At 52.0% G+C, this 26,710-nt stretch overlaps 1 protein-coding gene across 2 annotated transcripts; it reads left to right on the forward strand.

Annotated features, from left to right (window-relative positions):
* The first annotated feature begins 4,390 nt into the window (after window positions 1-4,390).
* On the forward strand, window positions 4,391-26,577 carry Smg9 (SMG9 nonsense mediated mRNA decay factor). 2 transcript variants are annotated; one of them, XM_034483619.2, is made up of 14 exons: window positions 4,391-4,647; window positions 8,142-8,297; window positions 10,415-10,489; window positions 10,577-10,841; window positions 10,924-11,021; window positions 12,563-12,675; window positions 18,350-18,461; window positions 19,853-19,948; window positions 20,111-20,196; window positions 23,861-23,967; window positions 24,495-24,602; window positions 24,750-24,878; window positions 25,053-25,197; window positions 26,107-26,577. In XM_034483619.2, exons 2-14 carry the CDS (start codon window positions 8,148-8,150, stop codon window positions 26,183-26,185), a joined length of 1,563 nt encoding a protein of 520 aa, XP_034339510.1. In that variant the 5' UTR covers window positions 4,391-4,647; window positions 8,142-8,147; the 3' UTR covers window positions 26,186-26,577. The 2 variants fall into 2 exon arrangements, with proteins under 2 accessions (XP_034339510.1, XP_034339518.1); XM_034483627.2 differs by having other exon boundaries at window positions 4,646-4,818.
* The last annotated feature ends 133 nt before the right edge of the window (window positions 26,578-26,710 follow it).

Genomic DNA, 26,710 nt, shown 5'->3' on the forward strand with positions numbered 1-26,710 from the left:
TAGCCCCTGAATAGTCCTTCCTCAGGCTTATAGAACTCTGAAAAACCTGCTGACCCTCAGATCACATCAGAGCCCAGGTGCTAACACAAAATATGCAAATTACTATGCAGTTTAGTATATAGAATAGTAATGAGACCATTGAAAGAGGAGAGAGAGAGAGAGAGATATCCTCAGAGGTCTAAGTCCACTTTGAGCTTCCACTAGGAATAAAGGAGACATTCTGGGAGCGGAAACCCAGCTTAGTGTGCAGCCGTCCTGCACACTTTCTCCCTGCGCCTCCATTCCCTCTTCAGAAAACCTCGTTGTGTGGGTGTGGTGGCACACTCCTTAAATCCCAGCACCTCAGAGTCACAGAGTCACAGGCAGGCAGATCTCAGAGTTCCTGGTCAGTACTTCCTCCAATCACCAGCACGTGAATAAACTTGACTCCCCCTTCCCTCTCTTCTTATCTCCTGAATGTTTGCTTCTAAGATCAGTCTTACCTCATATACTTAGTGTTATTATTTAGTGAGAATACAGTCTGTTTTCTTAGCGAATTCAAATGTAGGATTTACTGTTAACTGTAGTCACAATGTCAGACTCTGTGTGTGTGTGTATGTGGGGGGCGCATGCATGTGACTCTGGATGCACATACCCGTGCACACACAGTGATGCCTGTGTCTTCCCTATCAGTCACCACCTCATTGCCTTGAGACGGCAATCTCACTGAAACAGGAGCTCACCCAATTGGCAGCACCCAGGATCTGTTTGCATCCACCCTCCCAACAAATGCTGTAACCCCAGTCCCACTGGATCTGATGCCCTCTCTTGCCCTCCAGGGGAACCAGGCACACTCATGGCACATTGACACACATGTAGGCAAAACACATAAACAGCAAAGTAGTTTAATCGAAAAGATAATACTGTCAGGCACGTGTCATCAAGTATACACAGGAATGTTCATAAGAAGGAATGCTCACAGTGTGTACACATCAACAAAAGACCGTAGCAGCCTGAGCTGCTGACGTAGCTGCTAAGTCAAGTTCAGCCGCTCTCTGGGGCGGGTGACTGCTGACTCTGACAGGGAAGGGCCTGCAGTGAGCCAAGCTTCCTTGCAGGCCAGGCCCTCATGCTCCCTAAGCCTGTGGCCTTCCTCCTCCCTTTTGATCATCTTTCTGCATCTGTTAAATGAGGGAGGGGTTGTATCGAGAGATCTAAGTCACAGGAAAGCAGCGCCTGGTGCACGCTGGCCCAAGGTCAGCGCCGAGCCTCTCCTCTGCCCACTTTATGGCATCTATGCAGATGAATGCACTCACTCATGTGTGCATGTGGAGGCCAGAGGTTGACATTAAGGTCTTTCTTTCTACATATGTTTGTGTGTGTGTGATGTATATACAATATATGTATTTATATGTGAATATATACATATATATATTTATATTTAATGTGTATGTATATGTTTTGTTTGTGTGTGGACTGCAAGCATGCTGTGCCAGTGGAGGGCAAGAGAGGCCTCTTACAGAGTAAGTTCAAGGGCAACTTAGTGAGACTCAAACTCACAAATAAACTATGATTGAGAGATGGTTCAGTAGTCAAGGGCACTGGCTGCTCTTAGAGAGGACAGGGGTTCAATTCCCAGCACCCACACGGCAGCCCTTCACCCTCTGTTGCTCTAGTTCCAGGGGATCCAGCTCCCTCTTCTGGCCTCAGCAGTCACCAGGCATGCACGTGGCACTCAATCACACTTACAAAGCACTCATACACATAGAAGAAAATGAAATCTTTAAAAACTGTAAATGGAGGGCTGGGCTAGAGCTCAGTGGTAGTCTGCTTACTAAGCCGACTTAAATCCAGTCCTCAATACCCTGCCTCAAATGGATGGACGCTAAAACCGTAACCCAAGGACCAGTGAGGTAGCCTACTGGGTAAAGGTGCTGGCTGCCAGACCTGAGGCCCTCAGTTTGATCTGCGGGCCCCATGTGATGGAAGGACAGTGCTGATTGCTGCTGCCTCCTCTAGCCCCAAAAGTGCACGACTGCACGTGTACGCACACCCAGAGGCTACACATCCTGCTTATAACTCAGGGAATCCGGAAGCACTGAACACTCTTTATAAAAACAGCCCTCCCACCAACCAGCGCCCTGACCGTTGCCTTGACTATGAAAAACCTGTGCTTTCTGTCTCCAGGCTTTAACTATAAAACAGCCTTTAGAGGCTGGCGATGTGGCCCAGGCGGCAGAGTCCTTATCTAGATGCTCGAATAAAATGAGCTTTGCATTTAATCCCGTGTCACATAAGCCAGGCATAGTGGAGCCTGCCTGTAGCAGCACTCCGAGGGACAAGAAGGCAAACTTTGACTCTTGGCAGCTAGCTGCCCATAGGAGAACAGAGAAGAGCTTGGCGGGGCTTGTGGGGAGTCGATGCTGTCTGAGTTAGGCTGACATGAGATCAGCCACACTGTGTGTGTGTGTGTGTGTGTGTGTGTGTGTGTGTGTGTGTGTGTGTGTGTGTGTGTCTTGAAATGCAGAGTAGTGGCAGAGGGCATCCTACACACAGCAAGGCCCTCTCTATTTTCTCAGTACAAAAGAGAAAGCGGGAGAATAAAGAAGAGATTGTAGAGTGAAAAATTATAAAGGCCATTTTATGAAATATGTGTAGATTTTTCCGCCTTACAGAACTCGGAACTGAAAATAAGATTTCAGGCCTTCACATTCCAGGTGAAGGACACTTGCTGGATTACATTCCCCAAGCCTCGCCCAAGGCAGGAAGGCATTCCTGACTACAGATAAAGATGCTGCCACCTAGGTGGGGCCATAGCCCTATAGCCAGAAAAAGTAAAGATAGCAATCTGAAATGGCAGGATAGGACACAATAGCATGGTGAAAACCACATTTTTGAGAAGAATGAGTGTGCAGAGTGATCTCACATGACTCTAGATCATTTGGGCTAGATTCTCTGAAATGTTCCACTGTGCTTGGTTACCCCTCCCTTGGTCTTCCCAGTGCTATGTCCAAAATTTGTAAAACAACCAATCATGTGTAAGCACGCGAAAATGCCTTCCTTCCCCCACCCAATGCTATAAAAGACCCTTTAACCCACCACACGGGGCCAAAAACCCTGCTCTTGGAGCTAAAGAGCTTGTTGTTTTTGACCGCCGGCTCCTCCCCTAATAAACCTCTGCTGATTGCATCCAGGTATGGTTTCTTGTGATTTTTGGGTGGTCGCGATCCGGAGGCTTGAGGAAGGGTGGACTCCCGAGTATGGGGGTCTTCAAGATGAGGGGCTGGGGAGATCCCAGCATTCCTGAGGCCAAGGCAGGAGGGTTTCTGTGAGTTCTAGACCAGCCTGGTCTACACAGTAAGACCTTGTCTCAAAACAAGATTGCTGGCTGTGGTGGCACACACAGGTGGGTTATGCTTAAGAGGCAGACAGGACGGTAAGTCTGAGGCCAGGATGATGGACTACACATTTTTTGTTTTTTTGTTTTGTTTTTAAGAAACGAAAAGAAATAGTGGAGGTGGAACTTCTGCCATTTAGCTATCTTCCCGTATCTGGGCCCCAGATAGGCAGCTGAGTCCTTGTGACTACACCCACTGCCCCGGGGCCTTCCAGCTGCTTCAGGCTGTGCCCGCAGACCTGTGAATGTTTGCCCCTTCTGCGTTCCTTGTGTCCCCTAATAAATTTGTACGTTCTGTCCCCAACCAGGCGATGTGACTCTGCGGCTTCATCATTAGATCCACCCACTTCTGCTGCTCACCGAGTGCCACGGGTCCAAGACTAGACCTTTCTTTTTTTTTAAGTAGAGTTTATGGAGCGCTGTACAGTAGAGTTGAGAGGGAGAGTAAAGCAACAGAGAAGGAGGAGGAGGAGGCGGTTTTACCAAGAGAGGGTTTTTTTGTTTATTTATTGTATATGAATACACTGTCAATTGTCTTCAGACACATCAGAAGAGGGCATCAGATCTCATTACAGATGGTTGTGAGCCACCACGTGGTTGCTGGGAATTGAACTCAGGATCTCTGGAAGAGCAGTAAGTGCTCTTAACCTCTGAGCCATCTCTTCAGCCCCTAGACCTTTCTAGGCTTTCCTTTAAAGTCCTTCAAGATTGCGCCTTGCAGCCAGACGAATCAGTTTTGTACTTGCTCAGTTAAGAACGTTAATTCCTCCCTTCTGCCGTATTCTACCCCGTCTGTTAACACTTACAGAAGACCCGGGATTCGAACTCGAAATCCCCAGAGCTGCCCACCCAACCAAACACCAGTCCCGCCCAGAGACACAATGCGCACGCGCCTTCTCAGCTGCAGCGTACTCCCTCGCCCCTTCGTAATCCGCATGCGTGCTGAAACGGGCCCCCTCCATTTACGCATGCTCAGTCTAGGGAGCAACGCGCCCAGCCCGCGGCGCATGCGCTGAGCAGGAAGCGCGGGCCCTGACTAGTTGGGCTGCGTACTGTGGCTTCCTCTTCTTCCTCCTCTAGGAGCTTCCGGGACGCCAAGGCCTGTTCCGGAATAGCCGGCACCCGCTTTCTCTGCCTCTTTCTCTCTCGCTTGGGACCTTACGGCGCCACTTACACGGCAGGTGGCTGTGGAGGACCTTCCTCGCCCACGCTGCACTCCTGTCACTCAGAGCGCGCGCAGCGACCCAGGAACTAATCAGCAGCAGCCTTAGGTAAGGGGGACGCCGCGAGCCTGCGAGAGGCGTGTGCGCCGAGGGGGCGGGGCTTGAGGGGTGGGGCGTGCGCAAGCCCCGCCCCCTCGGTACCGTTAAAAAGTCGCTGGGCGGCTGGCCAATGGGAGTAGGAACCTGAAGGTCTCGGTTTAGCGGCGCCGTTAGTTGGAGGTACAAATAAATTAATGGGAACTATAGCTACTGTCAAAATGTCCCGCTGAAGGAACAGATAAATTAATGGAAACTATAGTTTCCTGTAAATTTTACTGTAAAGTGTCCCTGTAGTACTGGTGCGATCCTCCTAATAGCTTCAGGAGGGAAATTTCTGGACATATTCCTATAGAAGCCGGCACACACCTAGGGCCGCCTTCCAAGGAATGTATACATGGAAATTGGATTTGAGGTTCTTCATGCCTGACTGTAGGAAGGAGGCCCGTATGCAAGTAGACATAATTTTAAGTACTAGGGAGCACTTAGAAAAATAGGTGAATTGGGCTGGACAAGGTGGCTCATACGTGTAATTCCAGCAGTGTGGAGCCAGAAACGGGAGGGTCGCCAAGAGTTTGAGACTAGCCTGAGCTACAGAACAGGACCCTGTTTGAGAGGGAGAGGTGAGGAGGAGGGAGCTGTAGGCTGTTAAGCTGTGGAATGTGTCATGTCTCAAGAGAAGAGGCATTAGAATAGTTAAGAATTGAGGGTCTCGGCACTTGGGAGGCAGAGGCAGGTGGATTTCTGAGTTCGAGGCCAGCCTGGTCTACAGAGTGAGTTCCAGGACAGTCAGAGCTACTCAGAGAAATCCTGTCTCAAAAACAACAAACAAACAAAAAGAGAATTGGGGGTCTCCTGGGTAATTTTGCAAAGCAACTTGCCAATTCTGGAAGATTCTCTGGAAGAGGTGTTTGAGGTCTGAGATGGTGGAGGGTGGGAAGACAGCTCAGTGTGTCAAGTGCTTGTTAGCCAGCATGAAGGCCCAACCAGTTTGATCCCCAGCAACCACATAAAAAGTGGAGCATGGCAGCATGATCTTGTATCCCAGTGCTGGGGAGACAAGACATGCAGATGTGCGGCACACCTTGGCCAGCCAGTCTAGCCTAATAGAGAGGCTCCAGGTTCCATGGAGATGCCCTGTCTGAAAAACTAAGTGGGGCTGGCGGGATATCTTTATCAGATAAAGGTGTCACCACCAGGCAAAGAATTGATTTCCATCCCTGGGACCTACAGGATGGAAAGAGAAAATGGTGTCTCAGAAGTTGTTACCTGACCTCCACAAATATGATACGGCTCTCTGCATGCTTGCACGCAGGCATGTGTGTACTTGTGTCACACACACAAGAAACCCAGAAGCTCCCACCCCAAGAATATGCAGATTAGAGTTCATTTCTGTGAGGCCCCTGTCGGAGCCCTGTAAGTAAACAATCACACCAGCCCACTAGTTTACAGAGGGCTCTCCCGGAAAACTCTGGAAACAGCATTACAGGTCCCAGATTGCAGGTCAATGGCGTCTGAGGTTCAGAATCGTTCCCCACAGGAGCTGTTAAGTAGACGGAAATACTGATTCCAGAACAATTCCAGGACAGTTATTGTTCCTGAAAGGGGGTGGCCCCAGTGAACAGATACTTCAGTGTGAAGACAGCATCCTTATGGGGCAGGGAATCAGACTCTCAAGCGCTGGGGAGGTCGTCAGAATAATAGGGGAACAGACAGTTAATTGCAGGGGAGGAAGGAGTCCCAGTCTCTGGGGAGAGGGCCTTAGACAGTAAACAGTCATTTACGACCTGACTCATTCCAGTAAGCATCTGTTAGCAGGCCCTTGCCCTCCTTGGTCAGTCCCGTTTGTGGCTGGGGAGAGGTCACTGGGACCTGAGGGGGGCTAGACAAGCCCCCACATGGCTAGCAAAAGTGCCTCGTCCGACAGTTCTGGAGTGTTTCACAGGAGCCTGTTGATGTCATTGAGGCCTGAGGTGGACATGGGGAAGGGTTTGAGGGAACACAATGTGAGGGCCAGACGTTGGATTTGTAGGTCCTAGGGCCACACTGTCGCCACCTGTACTGCTGTTCACAGACGGCAGCCATAGCCACTGTGTCGCTCTGGGACCAGGTTCCATGGGACCTTGTGTTTGGAAATGGGAAGACTGCAGATTTGGTCTTCAGGCCACAGTTTGCCAGAGCAGGAGCCCCACAGGGTCCTGTGGGCAACTGAGCACTCCGTGTCACTAGAGTGCATTCTGTTGTGAAGACCCCGGCACACTTCCCCCAGGGGCCTGGAAACAGAGAACACCAGTGGTGGAGAGTGGGTTGTATAGTCCAACAGTCCAGAACATGTGAGGATTAGTCCCTGGAGAGACCTGTGTGCTCGGAGGGGGAGGGGGGGTGACCAGCTGGACAGAAGGTAGGTCCATGAGAACCTTGTGGGACCAGGTAGGTAATCAGGCCCATGGGAGTCCCCACCACTGTCACCACATGTAAATGGGTGATCAATAGTCCTCCAACTGGGGACTTGTGAGAAAATGACTTGTTACCTTTGAGAAGGGGACTGTCCCCTTTCTATGTGACTGTGCTCCTGTAAGGTGTATTTGTGTTGGACCGTTCCAATAGTTGGAAATAGTTTTGGTCCCAAAGAAGAGACAGATTTGTTTCTCACTGGCTTCATGGGTAGGCAGTGTAAGGTTATTTAGGGACTGCCAACACCTTGTGTCTTGTTTTACCATGATTTCCATTAAGTTGCCTTGAAGTCGGGGTAGCTGCCTGAGCCCCTTTTAGCCAAGAGGAGGAAGAGGCAAAAGACATGTACCTGTTTCTGTAAAGGGAAGTTTCTGAATGCCCCAAGCCACCCTTCTGTTGCTACACTGTTTGCCATACCTAATTGCAAAAGACGCTGAGAAGCGTGTTCTGGATGCTGTGTGTTAATCTCAGCAAGAAGAGAAGTCGGCATGTATAGGAGGCCACTGGCGGCCAGCTGCTGCCTCAGCCACAGAGCTCCAGTTGGGGTTGGTTGGTCTGTGTGTGTTTATGTGTGCGGTTATGAGCACATGCATGCAGTACCCGAGGAAGCCAGAGGAGGGCAGTGGGTCCCTAGAGCCAGAGTTAGAGGAGCTGGTGAGCTGTCCAGGGTGGATGCTGGGACAAGGACTTGGGCCTTCTACAAGAGTGGTATGCACTCCCTTGATGCTGAGCCATCTCTCCAGCCTCAGGTTTGTTTGTGGGTTTTGGTTTTGTTGTTTATAAGAGTAGTTGGGTGGGTGTAATGAGTGCAGGTGTCTGTGGAGGCCAGAAACATTGGTAACTTTGTGTGTGGAATCAGTCCCTTCTCTCCTACCACGTGGGTTGTGGGGGTTGAACTTCCGTTGTCCATCTTGGTAGCAAGCACCTTTACCCAGGGAGCCGACTCACGGCCCTCAGAGCTTCCTTTTACAAGGAAGCACCTTCATGCAGTGAGGTGAGCCCCATGGAGAAGGAGGATTCCCTTTGCACCAAAATCTCCTTGTTCCTTCCAGGTAACCATGTCGGAGTCTGGGCACAGTCAGCCTGGGCTCTATGGGATAGAGCGGCGGCGACGGTGGAAGGAGCCAGGCTCCAGTGGCCCCCAGAATCTCTCTGGTCCTGGTGGTCGGGAGAGAGACTACATTGCACCCTGGGAAAGAGAGAGACGGGTGAGTGATCCCAACAATGGCTTGCAGGATTCCAGTGGCTCCATCCAGGGGCAGGGGACATGTCTGTGTCTAAAGCTGTCCTCAGGTAGAGGAAGGGGAGGGAGAATAAAGAGGCTGTTTTGATGACATAGCCAAAGAGTCCTATGAGGAGGTGACTTTGAGTGGGAGCCTGGAGGAGGAGAAGAGACAAGACATTTCAAACTCTAGTTGTGTGTGGTGGGCCAGAGAGGCTGTGGTGGGAAGGAGAACCAAGAGGACATGGGCTCAGATCCCACAGGCCTTGACAGGGCTTGGGCTTTGACGGAGAGGAACTGCATTGGGGGCTTGAGCCAGAACTGACATCAGCTTCCATTTTTAAAAGTTGCATGCCACCACCAACAGTACCTTGCATCGTGTCCCCCTGCTTCCCACAGTGCTGCATGTCTTCGGAGTTTCCTGGACCCTCTCAGGCACCCTGGGACCCTGTGGACTCTATATATCATGCACAGTTCTTGGGGGAATGTCCTGGTCTTCCTGCAGCTTGTCAGCTGTAATGCCTGGAGAAGCTGCTGTGAAGCTTACCTTTCTCTCAGACAGGGCTCCTCTGCAAGCCTTTGTACCTTAGATCCGCCTTAGATCTTCTTGCAGTTCTGCAGTGTGTGTGTGTGTGTGTGTGTGTGTGTGTGTGTGTGTGTCCCTGTTACTTAGACGCCCTGCCTCCGCCTCATGAGTGCACCTGTCACCCCCACCCTCAGCCTCCATCCTCAGTTCTCTCAGAGCTGTCCTGCCAAAGCACTTTGTATCATCCTGGGGTTCTATTGAGCCTGTGAGCCAGTGGAATGAGCGGGGTTTAGGAGATACAGGTCCAGTGAGGGTCCATAGTAATCTCAGGCAGAACCAAGCCTGAAGCTCGGACCCTGCCCCTCTAGACTAGGGGTTTAGTCATGGAAGGAGTCCATTAACCTGTGACAGCAGGCCAGGGACAAGACTTGGCAATCAGGGTAGCAAGGATCCCAGTGGCTCTCACAGAGCAGGCATCTGCCATGCGTCAGGTGTCCTTCTGGGCAATATGCAGGCTGTTTCCCTCTGTCCTATACTAGTCCTATGAGAGTGGAGCTCCTGCCCCACCCCCTACACTTGAACAGATAGGAATATGGGTTACCAGTTACTTAGGCTAGGTCTTACTTAGATTACCAGTTTGCTGCTGGGATATGTTCCCACCCGAGCTGCAAAGCTCCAAGCCCTCACTCCTACCCCCCCCGCCCCCCCGCCCCACGGGGCTGCTCTAGCAGAGGGAGCTGTCAGGAGTGGCAAGGATGTGGTCTGGGGTCAGGTGGCCAGGTTCTGCATGGGTTTCTCAGCCTCGTGGGAATGGTGCCAGCACCTGGGTATGCAGGCATACATTTTTTGCAACCTACTTTTAATAAGGGTTCAACCTCTCCTCTGGCCCACCACCCAGCAGAGGTAGTGGAAGAGAGAAGTTATTAGGATGTGGGGGAAGTGGACCTGTTTAGAAATAGTTCTTTGGGAGCAAGCTTGATCTTTGTCAGCAGTTCAGTCCCATAACAAACACCAAATATGACTCAGCAGCTGCAGTCCAGCCCTCTAGATAGGCAGACACCACACACGAACCAGCAGCTGTAGTTCAATCCTAAAGAAACTGCAAGGTTGGCTAACTGGCCTAAGGTGAGGCCACAGAAGCGGCAAGCTGCTGCAGGAGCCTCACAAGCATGAGCTTCTCTCGATGGCTGCATCACCACAGTGGGGCTCCAACAATGCAATGTAAGGCAAACCAATACCTGTGTGTCATTAGCGAAGAATGGCGAGGCGGAGCAAACCAGACCAAGGCTCAGTGCTCGTCTCCCACTGTCTGTGGGTCATATTTATAACCTATCATCACTGGTCCTTTCATATCTTTGCTGCATCGAAATGTCCTTTCACCTGGGTCTGCTTCAGAAAACATTCTTTCCCATGCCTGCTTTAGCGAGACATCTTTTCACACATCCTTTGTATCCCCCAGCAAAACATCATTTGACATAACTGACTTTACAGACAACCCAGAAGTTTCCCCTTCATGGGTAGGGTGGGGAGGCATCATGGAGGCCGTCTGGGGTAACAGCTGCATTCCTTCTTCTCAGGATGGCAGTGAAGACCCCAGCACTAACGTCATGCAGAAAACTCCCATCATCCTCTCAAAGCCTCCAGCTGAGCGGGTGAGCATGGAGGACCTCAGGAGGGAGGTAGGAGGAGGCGGTGATAGGAGGTCTACCCAGTGGCCGACAGTCTTCTCACCCCCACAGTCAAAGCAGCCGCCACCTAGTACAGCGCCAGCTGCTCCGCCAACCCCAGCCCCACTGGAGAAACCCATTGTGCTCATGAAGCCACGTGAGGAGGGGAAGGGGCCTGTGGCTGGAACAGGGGCTTCCACCCCTGAAGGCACTGCCCCACCGCCCCCCACGGTTCCTGCACCCCCCAAAGGAGAGAAGGAGGGGCAGAGACCCACACAGCCGGTGTACCAGATTCAGAACCGGGGCATGGGCACTGCTGCCCCGACTGCCATGGACCGTGAGTAGACCCCACAGGGTGGGCAGGAACCAGCTCCTGCCTCACAGAGACCCTTACTGTCCTGTCTCCTCTCACCATCCAGCTGTGGTGGGCCAGGCTAAGCTCCTGCCCCCGGAGCGCATGAAGCACAGCATCAAGCTGGTAGACGACCAGATGAACTGGTGTGACAGCGCCATCGAGGTATGGCCTCCCCAGGTCCTGCACCTCTGTCCACAGCCTCCCTAGGTCCCACACCTCTGTCCACAGCCTCCCCAGGTCCCGCACCTCTGTCCACAGCCTTCCAGAACAGCCCTTAGGACCTGAGAGAAGTTCCCACCATCAGGCCTGAATTTCATCCAACTTAGAGGGCTGGTAGTTGAAAGTCGTGGTTTGTTGATAGTGTGAAGGACAGTGGGCATTGAACCCAGAGCCTTGTGCATGCTAGGCAAGTTTCCTGTTCCTGAGCTACAGCCCCAGCCTGTTTTTGACTCTTGGTTCAGAGCGGGGTCTTACTGAGTTCCCTGGACTACCCTTGAACTGTCTATCTTCCTGCCTCCACCTCCTCCTTGTATGGCAGGCCTGTGACACCAGGGCAGGTTGAAACCCTGATTGCTCTAACATCCCTTGGCAGACATTCTTGCTTCCCATACCCCAGAACTCCTGTGCCTTTGCACACCAGAGAAACGTCCTGACCCTGCTCCCGCACTCCTCGGTCCAGCCCCGTGCTGTCTTCATGGTGCCAACCACAGGCTCCTTCCCAGCAGCCGTAGCTCTAGTTAGAGCCTCACGTCGCTAGGCCCACAGGTCTGTGCCTCTGCTCTGGGGCTTTTCCACAGTTGCTGCGCACACTCTGGAAGGACTGCCCTCCCGCCCCTAGCTTAAGCCTGTTAGTGCTGCACACTGGGGCTGTGTTACCTTGCCCTACCTGCTTGCTCCACAGTGCCCCTTTCTGCAGTGATAAAGTGGCTTCTTTGAACTACCTAGTGTGGCAGCCTCCTCCACTGCGCAGGGCTACTGAGCAAGCCCTTGACATTGTAACCCCCTAGGGCCGGAAGACACAGTAGTCAGTTTTGTTTCAGTTTAATGAAGGAAAATAGCCACATGCAATCTGGCTACCACAGTGAACACCTAGTCCAGAGTAGTTTGGCTTTAAGGTACAGAGGCTCATTAAACCCTGGCCAGGGGCCAGATTTTTTTTTTTCCCCCTGAGTTCTTCTAGTGATTCTGGAGAAGTGCCAGCAAATCAGTTGGCTTTTGGCAGGAGCTCCTCTGCCCCCTGGTGGTAAAGATCAGCAGAGCTGGTAGCCTGGAGGCAAAGGTGTTTATACAAAGGCTCCTGACACAGCCCCTTGCTCTGATCGCCCTCTGCCTGGAGCAGGGGCCTGACTTGGGTAGTTCTGTCAGCCTGCTTCTCCGCTCCTTCCCAAGAAGTGACTGGTTCTCAGCCCCTCCTGCTGCTATTGTTTCCTGCCGAGACCTTACAGTGTTAGCCTCCCATAGGCCAGTGTAGCCAGGCTGTGTGACTAGAGACACCCTTCTGCTTCTCAGCCATTGGAGGCTTTCTCGCTCACCTTTCCCAGACTCTAGGCTCTATGGGTCCAGAGCCTTACACATGAGCCTGCCACAACACAGCCCCTTGTCCAGATGAAGGAGAGGACTGACCGAGTGGGTGGGTGAGCCCACTAAAGGGTCCTGGCTGCCCTGTCAGGCTTGTGAGGCTCGTGTTTCCCATTGCCCCCCAGTACCTGCTGGATCAGACGGACGTGTTAGTGGTCGGTGTCTTAGGCCTCCAGGGGACAGGCAAGTCCATGGTCATGTCACTGCTGTCAGCAAACACTCCAGAGGAAGACCAGAGGTGAGGGGCATTGGGCGGGGCTGGAGGAGGCTGGGGGAGCAGGGCAAGGTGACCACTGCCACCTGTGGGGTAGACGGACTGGATATCAGAACTGCAAGGGTTCCAAGTGGCTTCCCCTCCCTGGCCTCACCATCATAGACAGGAAGAGTGTGGGCTAGCTGAATCTAGCTCCCCGCCAGGAAAGGGAAGAAAGTCACCAAGGCTTTTGAAAGGTGGCTGCTGCAGGCTTGGTGCCAGATCTCCTCTGGTTGACCTCAGTCAAGTCAGCTCTTCTCCTATTCAAATTCTTTTCTTTTCTTTTCTTTTCTTTTCTTTTCTTTTCTTTTCTTTTATTTCATTTGGGTATTGTGTGTATATATGTCTGTGTGTACTACTCGTATGTTTGGTGCCTGGGAAAAGGCTTTAGATCTGGAACTGTGAGCCTCCATTTAGGAGCTGAAAATTGAACCTGGGTCCTCTGGAAAGCAGCCAGTTTTCTCAGCTCCTGAGCCATCTCGTCAGTCCCTCAAGGGAGGTTTTAAAGGATGAAGCAGCTGACACAGAGCCCAAGAGTTATGGGTGCCCAGTGACCTGGGAGTTAGGGCAAGGAGAGTGATGTGGGGGGAGCGGGTTCTGCACTAGCCCCAGTCCTCTGTTTCTGCGTGCGGGGAAGGATTGGATATGAGGGTGCCCTGGCCTGTGCACGGGTCTGCAGTGAGGGGAGGTGTGACGGAGATAAATGGTAGCGTTAGAGGAGGGATTAGGAAGGGGGACCTGAAGAACTGCATCCTGACCGGGCACAGACAGGGAAGCCTGGCCCTTCTAGAGATAAGCTCTGCAGATACAAGCGGGACAAGTGCCCCCGGAACACAGCCTAAGTCACATATGCCCCCATCTCTTCCTGTCATGTGCACATGGTCACACACATGTCCACCAGGCTCTCCCTATCATCCCTATCATCTAAAGGCTAACTCAGCTCAGTGCCTCTCTGTGGGCAGCCCCTTCCCCTCCCCCACCCCCCAAGTCCTGGGCCTTCAGCTGCCACCAAGGCTGCACTTCACCCATGGCCTGTCCTGGCCTCTCACCGTGCTAAGCCTCAGCTGTTCTCCATGACCCCTTCATGCCTTCAAGACCAGTATCCCCTGGGTGACTCTAGCACTACCAAGTTTGGCACCAGTGCAAGACAACCTTGGCCACTGCTGGAACAGACGTTTTGTGTGCTGATTCTTAGGAAATATTTCCCGGAAGATTTTACCTCAGGGATTCTAGTTTCTTCTTAACCACAGCTAATTTCTCAGCTCCAGCCAACCAGCATCAAACTGTCCCAGTAAAGCAAAGTTTTCACTTCAGTGATGCTGGTCTCTTGTTACCACAGCTAATTCTTCAGCCCCAGCTGACCACAGCCACAGAATCTTAATTCAAAACAGAAAATGGCCCCAATAGTCTTCCCACTTCCCTCTGAAACTTCCCAAGCCAGGCCTCTGTCCCCTGCACTGCTCTTGACGTTCTTATCTGTCAAGCTCTCACAAAAATAGCCCACCAAGGGCTCAATACTCTGTGTTATAGAAAATACTTAATCTCAGTTAGGGGCTGCCTTTGATCATTCAGTTCCCTGATAAAACACACACACTTTTGTTATTTATAATACGCCTTTATCAGCACTGAAGCTAGGCAGATATCTACCCTCTATGCTATTAAAATCTATTTCTTATCAATAGCCCCAAGTTATTACTTACTGTGATTCTTCTGGGCTGCTCTTAACTCCAATTGGCCAGCCCTCAGGGCCGTGCTTTCTTGACTCCCAGCCCATGGCTTTCATCTTCTCTCCTGCCTTCCTCTTTCTCTCCTGTGGCCTCCTCCGCCTCTGAGCCTAGGAACCCCAAGCCCCTCTTATCTCAATCCTGCCCATCTGTAGACTGTAGGCATCTTTATTCACCAATCAGAAATAACCTGGGGTCAAGGTCACATAGGTCACTTGGGTCTGTGTGTGGGCTCTCTTGTCTCTGGGGGCAACTGGGCCTTGGGGGCCCACACTTAACATAGTGTCATACATAGCGTCAGACCAACCCTCAACACTGGCATTTGTAGTCCAAAGTTCTAAAGGCCTTCCACAGTCTTTCCCCAAAACATGGTCAGGTCTGCCATAGCAATACCTCACTATCCTGGTACCAACTTATCTTAATCAGGGTTTCTATTGCTGTAATAAAACACCATAACCAAAGCCTAGTTGGGAGGAAAGGGTTTATTGGCCTCCATATTGGGGCTAATCATTGAAGGAAGCCTGGGCAGGAACCTAGAGCAGGAGCTGATGCAGAAGCCATGGAGGGATGCTGCTTGCTGGCTTGCTCCTTGTGGCTTCTCAGCCTGCTTTTTATAGAACTCAGGACCACAAGCCCAAGGATAGTCCCACCCACAATGGACTGAGTCCTCCCCCATCAGGCACTAATTTTTAAATGCCTTATGTGCTTGTCTGCAGCCTTACCTTACAGAGGCAGTCTCTCAATTGAGGTTCCCTCCGCACAGGTGACTTTAGCTTGTGTCAGCTTGACTAAGACTGGCCATCACAGGAAAGGCCTCAGCACCAGACACAGTGAGGGCCGAGCTGTCTCCAGGAGCCAGGGCTAAGCTTTCTACAGAAGCTGCCTTAGCAGCACCAATGGGTGTCCAGAGTCTCAAAGTTTTATTGTTGTTGGATTTTGTTTAGGTGTAGGGGTTGTGTTTTGTTTCTTTAAGAAGGGTCTCCCTACGTAGTCTAGGCTGGCCTCTGTGCTACAATCCCTCCGCCTTGCTGTCAAATTTTTCTTCTAGGGAAAGGTCTCAGGGTCTAATAGAAACCCAGAAAAGGTTAGGGAGCACTGTTGCCTGGGTCTGGGGCTAAGAGGTCCCTCTGCCTCTCCATCCCTGACGCCTCTGCTGAGTTGGAACTACAGCCATCCTGTGCTGTGCTGCTGTAGCTCCTGGGTAGCCTTTCTCACGTCCCCTCTCAGCAGCAGGCACAGTCCCCTGTGTTCTCCACCAAGCTCTGGAACTGGGAAACACAGCGGCTCAGTTGCCGTTTGTACCTGTGTTGACCACGCATGCAGTAGACTTTGGCTGTGGTGGCTCTTAGCTCCTGAGGACCCACCTGATATACAGCCTGTTCCCCACTGCATGTGCAGCCCCTGCTCCCAGATATTACCTCCCTTGACAGACATCAACACCCACAGGGCCAGTCTCTGTGCCTTCCCTCAGTTTAGTAAGTGTGTACTGGATGCTCCCCGTGTCCCAGCCCCTGCTCTTGGTGCTGGGTTCCACAATACACATGACTGCCATAGCCTGCCTTGTGAGCTTGTTTTCTGGAAAGTTTGTAAAGAGAACCATCTGGCACGGTGGAGCCATTTGGCATGCTAGAAGATGATAAACAGTCAGGCATGTGGTACCTGCCTGTGGTCCCAGATTTCAGGAGGTAGAAGTAGGAGGATCAGGCATTTGAGGTCATCCTTGGCTACTTGTGAGTCAGGGTTATCTTCAGCTCCATAGTGAATTCAGGGTCATCCTCAGCTCCATAGTGAGTTCAAGGACAGCATGAGTTATGGAGCAAACCGGAAGGGGAGTCAGTAGCCCAGGCTTGCCTAGGCAGCTTGCCACCTGAGGGACTATGAGTCTCAGTTGTTGCACTGCAAGAAAAAGTGGTGAGGTAAGGTCCAAGAAGCCGAGGCCGGGCATGAGGCTGTGCCCCTGAGCCACCCTCCACCCGCTCCCTGTAGTCCTTGTACACAGTAGCACAGAGATGCTTTCCAACCAAAACCAATTCATTGCCTCCCCGCTTCAGGCATGGAGGGCTCTCCTGTGCTCCATGGAGAGAGGTCCAAGCTAAGGCTCCTGCCTCAACCTGCCCTGCTCTTGCCTCTCACCCCAATTTTGCCCTTTGTCCTGCCCCTTGCTACAACCTGTCACAGCCCTTGTATGCGTCCTTCTGTCTTCTCACACACACGTCCTTCCTGACCCCTTCACGTTCTGCCCACAGCACTGCTGTTTTCCTCCTCACGGCAGATCCCCACCCCACCGCCGTTCTCCCTATCTCATGGTTCCAGAGCGCCTGCGATTGGTGAGCTAGGCCAAAATGAGCTGGGGAACGACACCCAGATAAATAGAAGCCTAGGGGGCTGGAGATGGCTCAGTGGTTAAGAGCACTGACTGCTCTTCCAGAGGACCTGGGTTCAATTCCCAACAACCACATGGTGGCTCATAACCATCTGTAATGGGATCTGATGCCCTCTTCTGGTGTGTCTGAAGATGGCTACAGTGTACTCACCTACATGAAACAAATCTTTAAAAAGAAAGAAGTCTTAGGAGGCAGTGACTCTGTCTCTGTTGATGCTCTGTCCTGGTCTGACCATGGCAGCCGTGGCAGGTGGGATTCTGTAGTGTTTGCTGAGTGGAAGGATGCCTGCTCCGTGCAGGCATCTTCAGCACAAGATGTAGGTAAGAGCCCCCCACCACACCCCACTCCTGCCACCTCCCGCCAAGGCTGGTGCTGTCATCCTGACTTCAAACTGGAAGCAGCAAATGCTGTCACAGCTCTGCTGTGAGGAGACCTGCCAATAGGAAGAACGAGGGTGGAGGCGCCGCACAGAGAAGGGTGCTTGGTGATTGACAGCTAGGAGTCGCTTTGATGGTCTGAGGGCTTTCATGTATGTCCTCCTCACAGCAGCCTTAGGCTTCGGGGCATAGACTCAAATGGGTCCTACCTTGAGCCCACAGGCAGAGTGTAATCCTGGATGGCTACGGACACAGCCCCATGCAAGGTTGTTAGATAAAACACTTTTCAGCTTTGTAGCTGAAGTATGTGATTCTCTGTTTGAAGATTTTATTTTATTTACATATGTGTAGTGTCCATGAGGCTAGGGATGCCCTGTTGCTGGAGGTGAGGTTGGTTGTGAGCCACTGCACATGAATGCTGGGAATGAAACCCAGGTTCTCTAGAGGAGCAGTACATACTCTTAGCCACTGAACCAGCTCTCAAGCCTAAGTACACAGTCTCGAGTGTGGGCTTTGTAGATGGTGACATTTGTGTCACAGTACCAAAAGTTAGCCATACTTGATTGGGTTGTATCATTGCTTCTATTTAAAAAAAAAAAAAACCAAGGTCTTCATGGGTAGCCTTGACTAGCCTGGAACTTGCTGTGTAGATCAGGCTGGCCCCATAGAGATTAACCTGACCTTGCTTCCTGAGTTCTGGGATTAATGATATGTACCATAGTGCCTGGCTATTTTTATTATTTTTTATGACGGAGTCTCACTGTATAGCCCAGATAGCCTGGAACTCACAGGAGCCGGCTTGCCTTGACCTCCTGGTACTAAGATTAAAGATGCACACCACGACTCCCTGCCCTCATCATCGCCATTTTACAAATAGCAAACAGGTGGGAGGGCTTAAGGGCCAGGAGGACAGGTTGAGCTCTGCAGCCGTAAGGCTAGCAGTCTCTGCTGGTGAACACTTGAGTCTCTGACTCCCCTAGCGGGACTAAATGTACCCATGGGTCGGAGTGAAGTTGCGTGGTAACAAACATGTCGTCATTCCCCCAACCACGGCCACAGGTGGAAGCCTGGGGCTGGCAGAGAATCAGTTCCAGTGTCCACGTGTCAGGCTAGTCTGAGGCCATGAGAGGAGCCAGACCGCTCGCTCACACCACTCTCGTTTCCCTCCTCACAGGGCGTATGTATTCCGGGCGCAGAGTGCGGAGATGAAGGAACGAGGGGGCAACCAGACAAGCGGCATTGACTTCTTCATTACCCAAGAGCGGATTGTCTTCCTAGACACGCAGGTGCCAGCCCTAGCCCCTCTCCCTGCCCTTCGCATCCTCTTGTCAGAGTGTGGCCTCCCTCCCGTTCACTTCTGCACCGTGGCCTGAGGGATCTGAGCAGTGTGCCTTCAGGGGTGGCCTGGGGTCTGTGTGGGTCCAGATCCTGAACTTAAGTGTCAGCTCTTAAACCTGAAGTTGAACTCTGGCCCCAGGCCTGTTCTTACCTGACAGTGTGGTGCGGGCTCTGCCTGTTGGGAGCTCTGAGGGGTCATTGGAATGGCCCGGGCACAGTGCTTGGCCAGCACCTGGGACGAGGCCTTCTGGCTGCCATTCTCACCCTCATGAGGAGTCAGCAACTGGTTCTCTCAACTTGAAACTGTCTTTGAGCTGTGCCGCCTTGGTCAGGTCCTTTTCTGTTTCTGCCCCTGAGTTTCAGTAAAGGGAGTCACCCTGCCTGCCTGCCTGCCTGCCTGCCTGCCTGCCTGCCTGCGAGTAGTCTTAGCAGTAGTGTAAGCATGAGCGTAACCTGAGCTAGATGCTCTTGGCTGTCAGTATTGGGGTCTTAGAACAGTCTCTATGCTTATGCTTGTTTGCCTGGCCAGTGCCCCCCTTCCAAGACTCCTGTGGGTCATGCTTCTGGGACATTTCCAGCCTCTGGTGCCATTGCTGTCCACGTCACCTCCATTGTGTGACTGGCTGCTATGTCTGATCTCCCCCTACCACCATCCCCCACCCACCCCGGCTCCAAGCATTTTGGGTTCTGGCCCTGGCCCATTGTTGATAATTCCTCTTGGCAGAGCAGGGTTCTGAAGACACAGAGTGGAAATCTGCTGTCTGAGGAGGGCTTCTTTATGCAGGGGACGCAGGGACCTGCACACAAGCTGGGCTGGGTCAGGGGCCAGAGAAGAGAGGAAAATTCTGGGAAAGAAGGCCAGACTGATAGTGCCTTCCAGAGAAGCTCGCACACTGCTGAGAGCTAGGGAGATTGTCAGAGTGAGTTTACAAGTTGACTGTGACTTTAAGGAAAGTTGAGAACCACCTTCTCTAACATGCACCGATGTGATTTGTAAATCCACACCAGGTTTCACACTAATCATTTTTTGACCTAAGTAATTATTTCAGCAAAGCTTTGGAAATACATGAAACAGCCAACAACAAAGAGTCTTTAAGGGGACCGGGCCCATTCAAGCTGTGTGAAATTTACCAGAGCTGCCTTTGGGCACCAGGCTCTTGAGAACAGCAAGTCTTGACTCGGAAAGGCCTGGGAAGATGTCTGCTCTGGAGTACAGTGGTTAGCTCCTCTTACACTAGTTAGAAGTGGCCTATCGTGCTGCAGGCAGGGCTTTGCCTGCACTCTCAGAACTTACCTCATGGTGGCCCTGCCCTCCCCCTCTACCCTTCGTTTCTTGCAGCCCATCCTCAGCCCATCCATCTTGGATCACCTCATCAATAACGACCGAAAACTGCCTCCGGAGTACAACCTCCCTCATACCTATGTGGAGATGCAGGTGAGAAGTTGCAGTGAGCCTGCCAAGGCTGGGCTGAGGAGGGGGCCCCTCTGTGAAAGGCCAGCTGCTTCCTACCCGGCCACATTGCTACACATAGAAAGAGGCTCAGTGTGCCCAGCCCTTCCCTGCTGGTCCTGCAGCCGTGTCCCTCTGCTCCCACAGTCCCTGCAGATAGCTGCCTTCCTCTTCACGGTCTGCCACGTGGTGATTGTCGTGCAGGATTGGTTCACCGACCTCAGTCTGTACAGGTGAGTGCTCGGGCAGGGATGGAGGACCGAGCCTCCGGCCAGGACCTTACTGTCCCACTCAGCAGCCTAGGGGCCACTGCTAATTTGTTGCTGCAGATTATCCCACCAAAGTCCTCTACTGTCTCCTCCGAGGGGGACTAGGCAGTGGGATGGCTGCTTCCCTGTGACTGTGTAATGGAGCTCCCGCCCTAGTCCTTCCCAGTCTCCATCCCAGTCCTGTCCTGGATTCCTCACAGGTGCAGTAGGGCAGAGCTGCACACAAGCTTAGGGGAAGTGGCTGGACACTCAGGTGAGGTCTCATGGCCTCCTACCCCTCCTGTGAGGGAAGTCGGTGGCCAGCAAGCCAAGCCATGGTGGTCTTTGCCAGCAGGCACAGCTAACGTCATGAAGAGGGTGGTTTTATGTGGGGGAAAGGCCTGTGCAACCCCCTGCAAAGCACACACCCCTTCCCAGACACATCTCCTTCAGAGTAGGGCCACAGCCCTTTCTGTGCTGCCGTCTAGGGCTCCACCATCAGAAAGGGCACCCCAGCATCTGGCTAGCTGTGCAGCTCAGTTGCAAGGCGCTCCTCATGTTCCTTGTCCCTGGCTGAAAACGCTTTGTCTGCAAATCCTCTCTGATGCCCTCCCAGGGCTGAAGCCAACCTAAGGCCTTCCCTCTCCTTCCCAGTCCCCACTATGGCACCTTGCCACTCTGCAGGAACACCACAGGGCCAGGCTCCTTCTGCCCTTGGAGCTTTGTTTTCCAGCAGCTGTGTCTGCAGCAGGCATGTGTGTTTTGGTCATTTCTTACTCCAGTAAGCCTGTATAAAAAACACAGAACCAGCCAGGCAGTGGTGGCGCACGCCTTTAGTCCCAGCACTTGGGAGGCAGAAGCAGGCGGATTTCTGAGTTCAAGGCCAGCCTGGTCTACAGAGTGAGCTCCAGGACAGCCAGGGCTACACAGAGAAACCCTGTCTCAAAAAAACCAAAAAAAAAAAAAAAAAAAAAAAAAAGAACAAAACCCCACAGAACCAGTATTATATTTATAAGCTCTATGCCTAGGTTGGGCAGATCTACCACTATGCTAATTTATTCCCCAGCTATACGACCTCTTGTTACTTGTGGCTTCTCTAGGCCATCTCGTTCTGATCCATCTTCCTTCCACCTTCTCTTCCTCTGTCTCTCTTCCTCCACCAGTCCCACCTCTCCCTTCACTGCCCAGTCATCGGCTCTGGCCTTTATTTGACCAGTCAGAATGGGGAGAAGGTTCAGTGAGATCGCCTGAGTAAGCGATCTACCTGTCAGGGGCAGCCTCTCTTGAGGAAGCAGAATTAATATCAAAATACAAACAGCACCAGGGAAACCCAAACATTTTCCCCTCCCTTTTTGTCCAATTAAAAGGCTCGTTTCTCTCAGATATTAAGATACCAAGCACAATCCTTACAATTAGTAAATGGTAAAAACATAATATACACTTAGCGCCCAGTCTGTCATATTTGTCAATTTAGATAAAGCACTCTACCATCTATCCTAACTTAGAGTTTACAATTCTATACCTGAGTTATATTCTGACTTTAGTTTCATTACCATCTGAAAACCATCCTTTCAAGTCTATGTCATATCTCTCAATGCTAAACACTTAAGTTTGCTTACGAGACTATAACTAGTCTTCAACCCCATCAGAAATCCAAGAACAAATTAAATATTATCTGAAAATATAAGAAGCACAAAACATAGCTTCTAAAATGTAAACAGTTTGTAGAGACAGCTGACTACCTGGACAACCCCTAATTTCTTACAACGTTGGAGCATCTGTCTTTAGCCTTTTGGCCCAGAACCATCTGACAGACCTTGAAATGAAGCAGGAACTATGAAGGACTGGCTTGCCCTGTCTTGTAGAGCTTAGCAGTCAGCTATCCCACCTCTATCTGACCTTTCTGGACAGTACTGTGTGCAGATGATGGGTGATTTCTGCCCGGTGGCTGCCTTGCCATGACGAGCAGCCGTGCCTGGAGGTGAGGACGCTCAGTGTCATCTTTGAACCCTGAAGGGGAACTGTCAGGAGCCTCGTGTCAAATGATCCTTAGTAATGAAATAACATTGAATGTCACCTTCTGTGGACTTGTGATGGTTTTGAAGACTGTCTATGTAAAGTATATCTAAACCTTTAAACCTTAACTACTCTAGCCATTTCTATTTGAGTCCATTGAAAACACTTTATTATAATTGAATCAGGATCTGCCATAAGCATGAGTTTGCTATCTGGTCCTAACTTGGGTTCCTAATCCCCCTGAACGGTTTGTAGTAGCAGCTGTTAGAAGGGCTGGGTCAAAGCCTGGTCCTCTTCAGTGAGTTGCTCTTGGACACCTAGCTCTAGAGGTGGGTCCCCAACAACAGAACAAGTCTTGCCAGGGTTGTGGGCACCTCTAAGTGACAGGATTCTGGAGCACCCCTGCTTGCTCATTCATACAAGTGAATTAAAAACCCCTATGCCAAGCCCGGGGTGCACAGGGGTGAAGAACACAGAACAGGTGGCTCCTGTGGGACTTGTGTTCTGTTGGGACCATGGTCTGCAGGTGGGCCCTTGCAACTGTGGGCAAACATTTAGGAGAATGCCCGAGTACTTAGCAGTCTCGTTTTCCCATTAGATAACAGGCTTGTTTTATTTACTGTTACACACACTTGGAAAATAGCACAAAGTGAAAATACATCCACATAAAGACCTGTGCACGAGTATTTATAGCACCTTTGTTCATAATGGCCGCTCCAAAGCTGCCAGCATCCCTGTGAGAGGCTGAATGGATGAAGTGGGTCCATCCAGACAAAGGAGTTACTCAGCACTGGAAAGAAAGGAACTGTCAAGATATGAAAGGAAATGGAAGAACCTTAAATGCATATTGTTAAGAAGCCAGTGTGGGAAGGCTGCAGAGTGTGCGGTTCCAGCCACGTGACAGCCTGGACTGGGAGCAGGACAGGGATGGGGGTAGGCAGGGTAGGGACTGGGGTGAACTAGCACAGCACAGGGACCCCCACACAGTGACCCCACCCTGCCCCACTATGCTGGAGCCCTCTTGCCCACATAATCTCTTCAGACTACAGAGTGTCTACACCAAGGTCACCGCAGCGTGCAGGAAGGACTGGATAACAGAGGTGATGCTACATCAGCCTACTGGGTGCTACTTAGAAGGAGGCTGGTTGCACACCAAGGAGCATGGCACACTGTTCCTCTCTGTGAACCAAAAACTGGTCGAGAAAGTGTTTTTTGGGTTTGTTGGTTGGCTTTATGCTTGATTTGTTGGGAATTGTTCTTTGTTGGGCTGGGGGGCTGGTTTCTATATAGAACATACTGGCTTCAAACCCTAAGTGGCTGGAACTATAGACACTTGCTGATAAAACCTGACATTTTACACGCATGCGCGCGCACGCGCACACACACACACACACACACACACACACAGAGAGAGAGAGAGAGAGAGAGACAGAGACAGACAGACAGACAGACAGACAGACACCCAAAGAGAGTGCACAGTTAGAACAGGTGACCATGGGCTGCTATCACAATTCTGAAGTTGCATGTGCAGAGCTGTAGTTCTCATCAGAATCTCAAGGGGAATCCGCCCCCCCCCCCCCGGGAAGGGGAGGGGCCCATGCCTGATCATCAGCCCCTCGCTCCAAACCTGCAGGTTCCTGCAAACGGCAGAGATGGTGAAGCCATCCACCCCATCCCCCAGCCATGAGTCCAGCAGCTCAGCAGGCTCGGATGAGGGCACTGAGTACTACCCACACCTCGGTGAGAGCTGCTCTGGGACCAGAGCATGGGCAGGAGAGACCTGGGGAGTGCTGATAATGGGAGAGGGGACAGAAAGGGTTAGCATGGCTCCTCTCTGACTCACAGTTTCTGTGTCCTTGACATCCCAGGGCTGCAGAAACAAGCCCTGGTGATGTGGTGTGGTGCCCATGACCTGCTCACCCTCCAGTCCTGTGTCTTGCCTGATCTCTGCATGCTCTGTCCTCCCTGATGCTCCTCTTCAAGGATTGTGCTCCTACATGCTCACACAGACGCACACGCACACACTTGCTCTGGTCTTTCTAACCTCAGGTGGCACTATGTCCTTTGAGTCTTCTGTAATGTTCTTGATCACACAGCTGTCTTCATCTGTCTGTCCGTCAGGCTGGGGTGCTAGATGGGAGAAATCAGGTCTGGCTTCTGTCAGGGTCTCTAGCACTGCCCTGCTTACAAACATTGAGTCACCTGAACTAATGGGGACCTGGTGAGGCCAAGCGCTGTCTGCCTCACTGCTGCACCCTCCCACCCAGTCTTCCTGCAGAACAAGGCACGTAGAGAGGACTTCTGTCCCCGGAAGTTACGTCAGATGCACCTGATGATTGACCAGCTCATGGCGCACTCCCACCTGCGCTACAAGGGTGAGCACCCTGAGCTTCTCATAGGAGCTCGAGATCTCTCATAGATCATGTGCCACTCCCAAGCAAAAGCCTGGAAGAGCCTTCCTGGCTGCCAGTCTCCCACCCCAGCCCACAGCTCAGGCTGCAGCTGAAGTGTCTCCTTCCCAGGGACACTGTCCATGCTGCAGTGCAACGTCTTCCCAGGGCTGCCGCCCGACTTCCTGGATGCCGAGGTTAACTTGTTCCTGGTACCCTTCATGGACAGTGAAGCTGAGAACGAGAACCCACCTCGAGCAGGTAGAGTTACCTAAGGGGAGTGGGCCATGCGGAGACAACCTGCCCTGGGGCTGGGAGAATTCTGGCTGCCACTGGTGCTGGGGTCTTTCTCAGGGCCGTGTGTTTCAGCACTGGAATGGTTTGGGAAGAGCTGGTCTGAGGCAAAACTCGGAAGTACTCACCCTACTGTTCCAGGGCCTGGCTCCAGCCCCCTCTTCTCCCTGCTGCCTGGGTACCGAGGTCACCCCAGCTTCCAGTCCTTGGTCAGCAAGCTCCGCAGCCAGGTGATGTCTATGGCTCGGCCACAGCTGTCACACACAATCCTCACTGAGAAGAATTGGTAAGGGTTTTTTGGAGTGGGGTGCATTTGAGGAGCCCACTTAGTGCAACCTGGAGGGCTCTGTGGTGGAGGAACCTCAGTAAATCCCAGCTCTCCTGGCCTTGCTAATCTGTAGCACTTCTGCCAAGCCATCAGGGGCAGTTGTGTGTGACTAATACGTGGGCCTCTTGGGCTTGATACAAGGGGTTTTTCTGGAAGAAATTTAGGGCATGGTAGTTCATGTCTATAGTCCCAGCACTCAAAAGACTGAGGCAGGAGGATCATTGTGTGTTCAAGGCCAACTTAAGCTACATAGTGAGTTCCAGACCAGTATGGTATACAAAGTGAGATCCTGTCTCAAAAACAAAAATTTAGGCTCAAATGAAATGTCGCATAGTAAAGTCACACACTAGTATGAATCCACTCAGTAGCCAGGAGAAGGATGAGGGAACCTGGTTAAGCTTGGAGATCTATTCAAGGTCGTGAGTGTCCAGCCTCACTGTGCTTGGCTCCCTCTGCATCGTTTTGTGTCCCTCTGTCCCTCCTGCCTGTCTACTGGCACTCTCCCCTACCCTACTCAGAGCTCTGCCTTCACAGGGCTCCTGTGTGCAGAGCCACTCACTGAGCTCTCAGGGCAGGGCTCAGGCTCCTGAGGAGAGGCCAGGCCCTGGGCTGTGTAGCTGCTGTTGAGTAAGTTTGTCCATCGCAGTGCCGGAGGGGAAGGAGACACCATTACCACGGAGCCCAACCCTGAATGGAGACGTGGACCTTCATCCAAGTCCAGCCCTCAGCCTGCCCAGGAGAGGGCATGGAAACAGGGCCACTCCATCAGGGTTGGCACCACTGTTGAAGGCTCTGGGAAGCTCACTTGAAAGCTGGAACTTATTTGGGCCTTAGTTTCCCAATCTGACTAGAGCTCTTCACCCACAGGTTCCACTACGCTGCCCGAATCTGGGATGGGGTGAAGAAGTCCTCAGCCCTGGCAGAGTACAGCCGCCTGCTGGCCTGAGGCTGGGGGAGGAGCAGCATGCAGGGGACCTCTCTGTCCCGTGGGCTGGCCTGTGGACAGTGAGGGCACAGCCATCCTCCAGCAGGGGAGGAGAGTGACAGAGGCCTGGCAGAGGGATCGTGGCTTCCCGCTGAGAGCCGTGAGGTGTCTGAGGCCAGCCCCTCCCTCAAATGGGGGGCTGCTCACAGGGTGACCAAGAGATCCCACCCCCAGCCTGGCATGAGCAGCCTTTCCCAAATCTCCATAAGGACCAGCAGCAGGAGGAGTCAGGATGTCCCAGGAAGCTTGATCCCACCGAGTCAGACTCCAGGCCTTCCCTGGGAAACAGGGTTGGAGCTGGAGAGCTTTTCATGGGCGAGGATCTGATGGTTTAAATAAATGGGGTCATAGAAGCCTGCTCTGGGGTTGGTTCTTTCTCGGAGAGAGGGCAGCTAATCCTGTCACTAGAGCCTACATAAAGACAATGCCTGGCTTAGGCTGAAAAGATAGAATTGTCAAGTGTGGTGACTCGGCCTTCCAGGAGAT

Source organism: Arvicanthis niloticus, chromosome 1 (genome assembly GCF_011762505.2).
Source record: "Arvicanthis niloticus isolate mArvNil1 chromosome 1, mArvNil1.pat.X, whole genome shotgun sequence".
NCBI classification, from domain to species: Eukaryota; Metazoa; Chordata; class Mammalia; order Rodentia; family Muridae; genus Arvicanthis; species Arvicanthis niloticus.